Genomic DNA, 11,835 nt, shown 5'->3' on the forward strand with positions numbered 1-11,835 from the left:
AATTTGACACTTGTCCTGTCAATGTAACATAACGGCTCTCCTCTAACCTTAAAAATAATATCTTTAATTTTTATTTCTGCGGCAAATAAACAACACTATTATAACAATATTATGTTTAACGGATAGTATCATTATTTAAAAAAATACAACCACCATGACAAGTGCTTGTACTCCGTAAGTATTAAATTAAAATCAATTTCAATCTCTGTAAGTCGGCATATAAATCCATTGTTATAATATTTACACTAACTTTTCACAGATATTGGAAGCAATTATGGCGCTGGACATTTTCACAAAGCCTTACGAACGAGGAACTTAAAAAGGTTTTAGATAATAAGGATACCATTAGCTGTTTACAGCAAGGACTCGCTTGTTATAAACCTGCCAAAGCTAACTCCTTTACACAGCTGCAATCTAAATATTCGGACCAAACTAAGCTCTTAAATGTTGTTCAAACGCTACAACATTATATCGTAAGTTATTACGTTTATATGTATAAACACACATTTGTCGAAAATTAAACTTAACTCTATGCATTGTGCTTGTGCTTAACTATATGTATTTCTTTCCAGGATGTGGACTGTTTTCAAATATGGGAAATTTTAAAACATTATTTATGTGATATCTCATATGGAACACCAGCAAATGCATTGAAAAATGTTGCATTTGTGGATACAAGGCCAACATTCCTATCGCCTAATGTCTGGAATTTCTATCATGCTGAAAGATTATTTGTATTGAAACTATTACAATATATCATAGAATTTAAGTCAGATACAAATCATAAGTATAATGAACTATTCAATAAAATTTTTAATGATATAGGTGTAAGCAATTTAAAAGCGTCTCTTATATCACAATTTGAGAAACTGTTAGCGTCTGCACCTCCATCAAGGAAGATCCAAAGTGATTTTAACAATGATACAGTGAGGCAAGAATGGGCAAAGTCCAACTTAAGGGAACAAGTTGCTATACTCCAGATTTTAATGTTATTAGCTAATGAACAACAAATCACTCAAGATGAGTTTGTCAAACTGTTCAAATTGTTTAGAAAACATAATTTTGGCAAAAATCAAGCTTTCAATGATCTCCTGGAAGAAAAGCATAGAGAAGTGTGCATGAGAGTCATGTATATGGAAATTGGATTGTTTATGGTTATTGTAGATAATGAAAAAATGTGAGTACAAGTACTTTTAATAATTCATGTTTTTATACACTTTAATCAAATCAAATCAAATCAAAATCATTTATTTGCAATCAAACATGGTTACAACACAACAGACATAATATATTGCGTTTTAAGTTTATAAAGTCAAACTGAAAACTTATTTTTCATTCAACTACCACTATTAATTTTTAGCAAAAATCTGTCACCATGGATAGAAGGGACTAAAGAGTCTGTAGAGAATGAGTTTACAAAGATTCAACCACATATGGAGCAAAGCCCAATGTTGATGACTTGGATGATGATTACATTACAGGTAAAGTTTCATTAAAAAGTGTTAAGTGAGACATTTTGAAGTAAAAGTCATTTACCAATTTTAAGTTTGTAAAACCTTATTCAAATTATAAAAGTTGTTTTAAATTACTACCGGGCGAACTCTGTTTCGCCACCAGAGACACCTTTTCTTTGCTATATACCTCACGGAGCCCGAGACCTTTCCAACAAATGCAAAACCGTGGAAATCGGTTCGTGCGTTCTGGAGTTATAGCGTCAGGAAGGAAAACCCGACTTATTTTTATATAGTAGATATCAGCTACTTATCCATTACTAGATTATACAATAATTATGTGTAAATTTTAATGGCATAATTTATATTGCATTTTTTATATGATGCTAATACTTCCTTTGCAGAGTGACCAACATGTAAAATTATTTGAAACACAGTATCAACATTATGGAGCCATTTCACTTAGAATGAAGGTCTTTGAATTCCTAAAACAAATGCTAAGTAGCACTTTGTTTAATGTAAGTAATTATTGTAAAAACATTTCAGAGGGTAATATGAGTTACAATTATTTTACATATTTCCAGAAGCATAATTTTTGAAGTAAAACTTCTTTATCGGGGTTGGAAAAATATTTAGTGTAACATTTTTTCGTTACGCGTGATATTTTTCCGTTACGCGTCATCTTGTTTTTATCCCTTACACGCGTGATTGACGTATTTCTGTAAAGTTGCATATAGTAAATTATTTTTTGAAAAATAAGGTCATAAAGAAGTTTCACTTCTTACGTGTGTACACTAGTACACGCACACACTTTTTTTTGTAACTTTAGGAACACATCAAGATGATTGTTATTCACTTGCATATTGAGTAATAAGATTTAATAAACTTGTATTCAAAAAAAGATCAGTGAAGGAATATGTACAAAAACAACTTGAAACTGTTACATGCATTTTTTTGAAGTGAAAACTTCTTTAGTACTTTTTAGTTGAGCACTTTTTCTGTAATGGGTATAAAATCTTAAACTCGCGTCAGGACACGTGACCTGATCGAAAAAGCGTAAGACGGATGGAGAGAACTCAACGTTAATAATCAAGTTTTGACTTCTGCCGGCACTCCCGGAGTGCAACCCGTCTTTTTTTTATGTCAGAGCAAGCAAAGGTGGGACCTGTAGATGATGATGATCAGATATGATATGATTGATGATGGGCATTTATTTATACTAAAAACTAGCTTTCTGCCCGCGGCTTCGCCCGCCTTGTCTGAAACCTAATAAATTATATACCAAAAACCTTCCTTGAGAACTACTCTATCTATTAAAAAAAATCGCATCAAAATCCGTTGCGTAGTTTTAAAGATTTAATTAAGCATACAAAGGGACGTAGGGACTTTGTTTTATACTATGTAGTGACTTTGTTTTCAGGATGACTCCATGTGTGCCCAAATAGTAAGAAAGAGGATATTCAAACTATTGAATGAAGTCTGTGATAAATTTGATGGAGATGGTACAATCAGCTGCCAACCTGGCATCATGCAATTATGTTCAGAATTGATTAAGTCACCATCAATAGCTGAGCAATTTTGGTTATTGCAACAAAAAGAAGATAATTGTGGTGTGGTTTCTTTATGGAATACTGCGTTGGAGTATTTCCCTTTTAATTTCGATGCAATTTCCATTTTGGCTGCTGGTTTATCTGAAGCTGGGAAGGACAGTGTAAGAAATGTAAGTTTGTGTTTAAATCTTATTAACCCATTGACCACCGTAAGCCCCGATCGGGGCGCGACACAATAGATTTTCTATTGTGTCTGTGATTCCGAGGACTGATGGATTAAACAATAACTATGTGTTTTGGTAAAGTGTCTAATCACTTATTATCTTAACCAACGTATCAATGTTATTGTTTGTTTAAAATAAGAAAAAAAATGTGTAACATCTGTGACAGTATATTTTACATTTTAGCTCATTGCCGAACTGAAAAACCTACCTGTATACACAGAAATTTACAATCCAAATACAGTACCAATAGTGTCATTACAATCTGAAGATGCAGTTATTGGTAGAGATTACTACCCTCTGGGCGATAATACCTATCATGTTGAAGCTGGGTCAAAAGCCACAATCTTAGAACGGAAGGAAGGCACAATGATTCATTTTCGTACACCCATCTCTTACTGGACAGTATTCAATAGTGAAATAGAGAAAGTTCTAGATAGAAAACAGGGACATTATAACTTGAATGTGACATTAGAAAGAGTGTATGAAGGTACTAAAGTGCTGAAGGGTATATTAAAAGCACTTGTGGAAGATAAAGAGATTCCAAAAAGCTTGGTGGGGCCGAGTGAAGGCGTGTTTGATGTGTTATTGAGGTTCATGCGTGCGGAAACACCCCCATTGCAATTGTTGGTTGAATGCCTCAATGTCTGTATTGTATTGATTCCACTGTTTTCCAAGGAAATTCATTTACGGTGAGTAAGATTTTGTTTAAATAAAATACCACTTACTTTTACTACTTTTAATTTCAATAAATTCTGTGAATGAATGAATGCATGAATGAAAAATACTTTATTGTACACCTTATAGAATATATTTATAAACTTAAAAATATAATATAACAATGTACAGTAGGCGGCCTTATCGCTGGCAGCGATCTCTACCAGGCAACCCAGAAAAGACGAGGAAAATAAATGAGTCATATTGTGTATAGTATAAATAATTATACAAATAATTGTTTAATAATCACAACAATAAAAAAATTGTCTTTTGCAGGTTAATAAACACAGGTCTCTTGCCGCGCATAACGAAACATCAGCTGTCCCATGTAGAATATGCAAATGGTGTGTCCTTAGATTCAGCAGCTGTGGGATCGTATCTCATATCTATTGAACAACCAAGTGGAACTTATAAATTTCTCACTACTTATATCGATATGTTATGTGCCTTTCACAAGGTATGTACAAAAGAGAAATAATTACTTCACAATATGAAAATTTTTTTAATCATGTCTATTTTATGAAAAATACACAATTAATAAGTAAAAATCCTAACTTTTATAGTATGATTTATTAAATATTAAGCTATTGCATAGCTTCTATCGCGGGCCTTGAGCGTGGGGACCGAATCGAGAAATTCCGTAACGAAAAAACCTCACGCTCCCCACTCCGACGGACACGGAGGTGCGGCTTGAAGGCATGCTATGCAATAGCTTTACCGCGGCAGTCCCCGAGTGCCACACGTCTTTTTTTTATTACAGGTAACAACGGACGATCGTATTGTAACAGAAATCCTTCTGCCGGGGCTTATTCTTATCCTCCGTGAAGTATTTCCCAACGTATATGGCTGGCGCTACAGTTCGACAACAGAACGCAAGCTGCTCATACAGAAATGTGCAAACTACCTTACTATGGTCCTACAGCAGACAGATAATAAAGCAACAGTGATGTTGTTGAAACGAACTTGTATCCATGGTCTTCTGTATACAGAGAATGCTCTGGAGTTACTAAAGATTGTTTCTGTTGGTAAGTCTTAAAATGTGAAATGTACATCCAAATAAAATAAAATTTAAATAATTATAATTACACTTATAATTTTTCAGAGCACAGTGAATCAAAGCCGTATTCCCTTATTCAAATTTTGTATTATTTTCGGTATATTAATACTTTCTATTGCTATTTGTTTTTTCTTCACAAAGCTACATTATTTAAAACACACATTCAAAACCCTTTGACAAATAATCTTAAAACTGCACCTTCCTCCAGGTAACGAATCCCTCGAAAAAATTATCCACGAAGATACAAACTGGATTTCGGGATCGGCATATCAATACACATTTACTCTACAACGCTGTTTAGCTCTAATCATGTATGCGCTACGACAGAAGAATCTAATAAATGATACTAACGAAGTGACTCCACTGGAACACCTAATATTCGCACAAAATAAACAAGTGGATAGACTGAAAGTTGTGCCCAATGTGGTCAGCTATATCAATCATGCGTTCAACAAAAGTTTGTCGGTGTTGAGCTGTAGGCTTTTGAAGAGATTTGCTGAAGTGAGTTATTCTTGGAACGGAACCTTTATTTGTGTAACATAAGAAAAGTTTTGAAATTTTTCAAAATTCAATATTTATATGCCTCAATTTTAATTTGCATTTTTACTTAGTTATAATTTAAATTGATATTTCAGGGTTTCCAAATGTCACTGTTCGCATTACTAGACATGAGCGCGTACAAAGTTCGGGTCATGTTCTTAGACAGATTGCGCGATGAATACGAAACTATTGGTGTTAAGGTGGCCATATTGGAATTTGTCGCGACCTGTGTCGGCAAACAGCCTGGTTTGACTGAAGCGTTCTTTATGATGAATCACGAGAGAGCAAAGGCAATTGAAAAAGAAAAAGAAACAGATGCAACAGTGAAAACTGAACAGGATGACAGTTTTGAAGGCATTTTGGGATATATGGCTGATTATTTGGAGACTGTTAAATCTGTGAGTAATTTTCTTCTCAGTTGAAATAATTGTTCTTGCATTATTTATTCACTTCATATCTTTTGATAATTAATGTTTCCTTTTTGCAGGATGCCAAATTGCTTCACAGTCCATTGTTGGGTTGCATTATGGCCCTATTTCATGCACTTTGGAAAAACAACATGCAAATTCTCGTCAAAAAATTACGCGAACATCCAAAATTTTGGGAACACATGACCAGTCCTCTATTTAGCGAAATCCAACCTGAACTTCGTACATATAGTCAGATCTTTAACGTTCTAGGAATCGAGTTGTTTGTTTCGCGAGAAAAGCTGGAACCCAACTTTAAAGAGGTTTTAGAACAATTCTTTGATACAAACAAAAAACATCTTGACACTTGGATTGATTATATTTTCTCTTTCAAAGGACGTGAAATTGAGGAAATCGTCACTGATAAAGTTCCTGTATGGCTTGGACTTTTAACTTCATGGAAAGACTTTACAACAATATTTTGCAAATGTTTGCCATTTAGTCTGAATATAGCGCACAAAGCAAAAATGGTTACACCTTGTATGAGTGCGCTTTTGAATGAATTAGATGATCTCAAAGATGGTCGCCTTGTCGTTATACTCGCCGAGTTATATGTCGTAATGCTGGCAAATTGGAAGGAAGATTGTTTCGATAACAGAAAAGCTAGCGCCAAACAAATTGATAATTTACTAACTAATGTAGCTGTTGTTTATGAATGTTTACATCCCCGAGCAGTTCGCGCAATACTATCTATAGCTACGGTTGCTATAAGTAGCTTAGACTATGAAATCAAAGCAAACAGCCTTCTAGCGCAAAGTGTAATTCGCTCAGTGACGAATATTAACAGTCTTGAGTTGGGCAAACTTTTCGATTTTGTCAGAGATGACACAACAATGGAAGTTGATAAAGAATCAAATGGGCAGAGCGAGGAAATACCCCCAATAGTGCTGTCATTGGCCATGCTTGAACAGTGTCTGGAATTGTATGACGATGTATTCACAGGATTGTCACAATGGTTCCAATCCACAAAGTTTGTGAACAAATTGCTTTGCTGCTTACAAGCGTGTTTGCAAAATAGACGTCATTACCATACATCGCTGGCAGCGTTGCGTTGTTTGACCGCGTACGCTAGAGGTCCGTTTTCTAAAGACTTATTATTGAGTGACATTGACCAATTTCTTTGGATGCAATTGTTGCCACCGAAAATTGAAGCTAATCCCAATGGAAATAAGGGCGTTTGGAAGCCTCAAGAATGGTGGCGGGTTTATGGGTACAGTTTAGACTTTATATCAATGATGGTTATGAAACATGGGGAGTTCTTTGCTAGCGACGCGATCACTTTTGTGGGCGTTCATTTGGAACATCTCGTGGAAGCGATACTACTGCCCCGTCAGATGTATAGCATTGATGCATTGAATTTGTGCGCGTCCACACTCAATCTAGTGGTGCAACTTGTGAAATTTGAGGCGAGATGGCGTATCTTGAACATCAACTCATTGGTCTATATTATGGTAAGTGTGAAGTTTTTTTATTAGATTTATTTATCCTGTTGTCTATCACATCTCAAAAGCAGGCCTTTATTTCTTAATCTCCATCTGGATTCTGGAAACAAATACAAAACCATTTACGCAGTCTAACTTTCACATAAATTTTTGTCAAAAATGTCAAAAGCATAATATTGCATTGTTAAAAAAACAACAAAAAATGATTATTTACACAATAAATAAACACGATTTGTTATTGCAGCGCAGTATTAGCGCATGCGTGCACCAGTGCGGCACGCTAATGCTGCGTGCGCGGCGCGCGTCCGACCCGCACGACGAGCCCGCGCCGCCAGCACCTGCCGCACTACACAGGTGATATTTGTATTTAATATGCAATATACGTATACTTTAGAAAAAACAAATATGATTCTTACAGTTTTTAAATAAAAATTTTGTTTACATAATTTAAAGTAAAATTGAACATTTTCTTTATATAATCTTGTTTTAAAATGGAGCTCATAACCATACTTAACGTTATTTATTGTGAAGTGAATTATATTATGATTCAAATTTATGTTCTTTCAATTATTTAAATAAATTTTAAAATAATTCATTTTAGGGTACTAGAAATCCTCCACATGGCAACACTGAGTCTCCTTTCATTCAGTCCGGAATTATTGAGTCTACTAGCGGAACCAGCGCTGGATCTCGAGCGCTGGCAGCCGCTCGTCGAGTTACATTTTGGAGCGCCGAAGATAACTTATGAACAGTTCCCACAGCTCACGTTTGGGACCATTCTGTCTGTGATCTGTTTGTTGACGCGCTCTTTGAATCATGTAAGTGCTTGTGACTTTTTTATTAACTAATGTGTTTAAATTTTTTTATTGATGTTTAATACCTGAGTGTTTTGTGTTTCCAGTAATTCCGAATGAAGGGCACTTTTGCATTAATATTTTTTTATTATTATTGGTAATTGTCCAGGCGTATCATTCGGAAGAGACAAGCGGCGCGCGGTCCCCGGGCGCGGGCGGCACGGCGGGGTCCGCGGGGCGGCGCCGCGCGTGCTCGTGCTCGGGCAGCCCGGGGGAGCGGCGGGCACTGCGCAGCGAGTCGGTGGCCAGCGTGTCGAGCGCCGCCAGCGCGCTGCCGCCGGCCAGCGAGAAGCTGCTAGCCGGCGCGCTGCAGGCGGCGCTCACGCTGCTCGCCTCGCAGGTACACACACACACACCACTTGCGGCGGGCGAGTAATATACACCAACACCGACTATATGTACACAGTCAGTCAGTATCAAAATTGTAAAAAATAATAAAATTACAGATTTTAAATTGGATCTTAATAAATTTCAACATATTTATAACAGAAACAAATTTACAACAAATAACATCAATATTGTTCTTATTTCAGGCACTCTTGGCAGTTCGCGATCGAAGTGTACCGACTCGACACAAACAGCTCGTCCGCCGCGAACTAGCTTCTGAGTTAACTGTGTACCACGATTTTGTGCGTAAAAGAATCCTGTGTGCTGCTCACAATCGTCCGCACTTGGCGCGAAATAAACTAGGCGCTTGGCCCTTAGCAGCTGATGAAGAGGAAACTAAAAGACTCGAGGAAGTGAAAAAAGAACAAAATCCATCAATAGAAGAGAACAATGATTTAGCTTTACCCCCTCCTCCACCCCCGAAACGAGCTTCACAAGATTCCATGCGAGAATTTATTCTCCGCAAACATTTCTTGGACAAATGCGCACAAACTCCAACTAAGGAACCCCCTTCACCTGTTTCTCATTCTACACCAGCTCCTGATAAAAAGAAGGAAAGTCCTCGAAGCCTGAAGCGCGTCTCGTGGGCTGAAACGACCAGGGACAGTGATGAAATACTGGACACCTCACTCCAAGAAATTGAAACTGCCTACTCCAATTTAACAGATGTACAAATAAATAATGATGATGATTATTTCCATTTTATGTCGGTTGTATTTCTTTACATTTGCCAAACTGATTTATAATTTTGATACAATAAACATTTTACATGTTGCTTATCGTTTTATTTTAGTTGGTACTGGGCACTAGCTATGTCACGCGGTTTCATCCGCGGACAAAACTTGCAATAAAACTCATCCACTATTTCAGTACTTTTAATTTAAAGTTAAATTAAGTTTAATTTTTATGAAAATAGAAGCCATGTTTCTTCTCGAAGTAGTTTCTTTTTCTGAAAGCGTTACACTACTGTAACGACTTACATTCAAAATAAAATAAATCAATCTTTTCAACTACTGTAATTTTATACTTTAAGTATTTTCGAACATTTAATAAAAGCTTTTTTAATAATTGTCTGTTGAAATTTTGAACTTTGCTAAGACAAGCACAAAAATTCCATCCCTTAAAGCGATTTAAAAACTAAATTAACTCATATACTCATTTTACATGTAAAACATGTTTTAAAGCACCTATCAATATATCTACATAAATGAGTATTTAAAAGTTTAAAACCCAATGTTAAGGAAAAAAGATGATACATGTCAATGTTTCACATACCTACAATCTTTCTTTAGATCCATTCTTTGAACGCAGTCTTTATAAATTATTGACACTGACAAATAAAAGTCGACGTTGCTCGTCGCCTCGTCGCATTGTCGTTGTCAATGCACTATAATATTATGTCACTGTCAGTTTTCGCTATTCGCTGCACCGAGTTAGGGCTTCGGCTTTGAGCACATGATCTACCAATCAAAGCTACCAATTTAGTCAATTTAACAACGAGATTCTGTAATCAACTTTGATTTGGGTAATATACATTTTGATTAAGATAATAACTTGCTTGTTACCAGCAAGCACAAATCGTTTACTTATTTCGCATGTTTTCTTGTCCTGTTTTTACCTGAAAACCATTTATTATTTCAGAATAATGGCACCAACCGCTGCTGAATTTAAGCCTAGGCCGGATAATGACCCTATCGGCATTAGAGCGGTGCTATTGGGACCACCAGGTTCGGGCAAGGGCACTCAAGTGAGTTCATATAATTCTCAATATCTCTCGTAGAAATGCGCGCTTGAACTTCACACCTCTTATCATTTCGTTTGTTTTTACTAAAGTCCACAATATTTACAGTGTTATATAAGATTAATGATAAAGGTGTTATGTTATGTGATTGATATTATTTTTAATTTTAGGCGCCACGTCTCAAAGAAAAATATTGTGTATGCCATTTATCTACTGGAGACATGCTCCGAGCGGAGGTGAGCTCCGGCTCGGAGTTGGGACGCCGCTTGAAGAAAGTTATGGATGAAGGAAAGTTGGTCTCCGATGACATGGTGGTAGACATGATTGACAAGAATCTAGACCAGCCTGAATGTAAGAATGGGTTCTTGTTAGATGGATTCCCAAGAAGTGTGCCACAGGCACAAAAAGTATGTTCATGGAAATGTATATTATTATCTTAATTTGTTTTCGGACTTGATATGGATCAGAAAATTTGAATTGTTATGGCCAGGCCATTAATTGTCTGTTTTTTCTCTTTAGTGAGATTTTGATAACAATTAACTTTTTCTAAGATTAAGATCAAGTTATGTAATACAATTTGTGACTTATTTGTATGAGTCAAAGTACACTACAATAAACAAGATTGTAAAATATAATGGATTTACAAATTCAAATCTACATTAGTTCAGAAGTTAGTACTTGCAGACTTTTTATGTCTTAGGATAATTAATATTGTTAGATATTTCATGCGAACTAGATACAAATGATTCTCAATAAATAAATGTTAATAAAATAATTATTTAAACATTTAGGTATGATTTAGTGTTTTTTTTTAGTGTTGAGAGATAGTGTTTAAATAAAAGTAAAATGTTTTCAGCTTGATGATTTATTAGCCAAGCGGAAAACAGCTTTGGATGCTGTCATTGAGTTTGGTATTGAAGATAGTTTACTAGTAAGGAGAATAACGGGCAGATTGATCCACACTCCAAGTGGGCGGAGTTACCATGAAGAGTTCCACCCTCCACGGAAGCCAATGACTGATGATGTCACCGGGGAGCCGCTAATAAGGCGCTCTGATGATAATGTTGATGCTCTTAAAAATCGGTTAGCTACATATCATAAACAAACGGTGCCTCTGATAGACTACTACATGAGACAAGGCCTTCACTACAGAGTCGACGCGGCAAAGTCAGCTGATGATGTCTTCAATAGAATTGATAATATTTTCAAAACCCGTATCTTCAACAGAGCTAGATCTGCTTTATAAGCATTTATTTTATCTCTAAGCTGAAATGTTTTTGTACAAATATTACTTTTTATAAATGTGATTGGTTGGTGACTGTTTAATATTTACTGTTTTCTGGATAATAGTTAAATCTATTTTAGAGACAATTTTTTTCTTGTACAAATACAGTGGAATGAAATCGTA

The 11,835-nt window shown here is 35.8% G+C and overlaps 2 protein-coding genes across 2 annotated transcripts; both read left to right on the top strand.

Moving 5' to 3' along the window:
* The first annotated feature begins 22 nt into the window (after positions 1-22).
* Positions 23-9,460, top strand: Nup188 (nuclear pore complex protein Nup188). Its single transcript, XM_090102564.1, has 16 exons — positions 23-174; positions 260-473; positions 573-1,177; positions 1,361-1,481; positions 1,856-1,969; positions 2,872-3,171; positions 3,409-3,914; positions 4,216-4,396; positions 4,700-4,964; positions 5,205-5,497; positions 5,632-5,934; positions 6,024-7,454; positions 7,690-7,799; positions 8,047-8,263; positions 8,409-8,639; positions 8,833-9,460. The coding sequence occupies exons 1-16, from the start codon at positions 155-157 to the stop codon at positions 9,430-9,432; spliced, it is 5,511 nt and encodes a 1,836-aa protein (XP_089958690.1). The 5' UTR covers positions 23-154; the 3' UTR covers positions 9,433-9,460.
* A 690-nt stretch (positions 9,461-10,150) lies between these two features.
* On the top strand, positions 10,151-11,835 carry Ak2 (Adenylate kinase 2). Its single transcript, XM_090103346.1, has 4 exons — positions 10,151-10,211; positions 10,328-10,433; positions 10,598-10,834; positions 11,284-11,835. The coding sequence occupies exons 2-4, from the start codon at positions 10,332-10,334 to the stop codon at positions 11,671-11,673; spliced, it is 729 nt and encodes a 242-aa protein (XP_089959472.1). The 5' UTR covers positions 10,151-10,211; positions 10,328-10,331; the 3' UTR covers positions 11,674-11,835.

Source organism: Colias eurytheme, chromosome 6 (genome assembly GCF_061535395.1).
Source record: "Colias eurytheme isolate Ceu_HAF_F1 chromosome 6, ilColEury1 Martin Lab GWU primary, whole genome shotgun sequence".
NCBI lineage: Eukaryota > Metazoa > Arthropoda > Insecta > Lepidoptera > Pieridae > Colias > Colias eurytheme.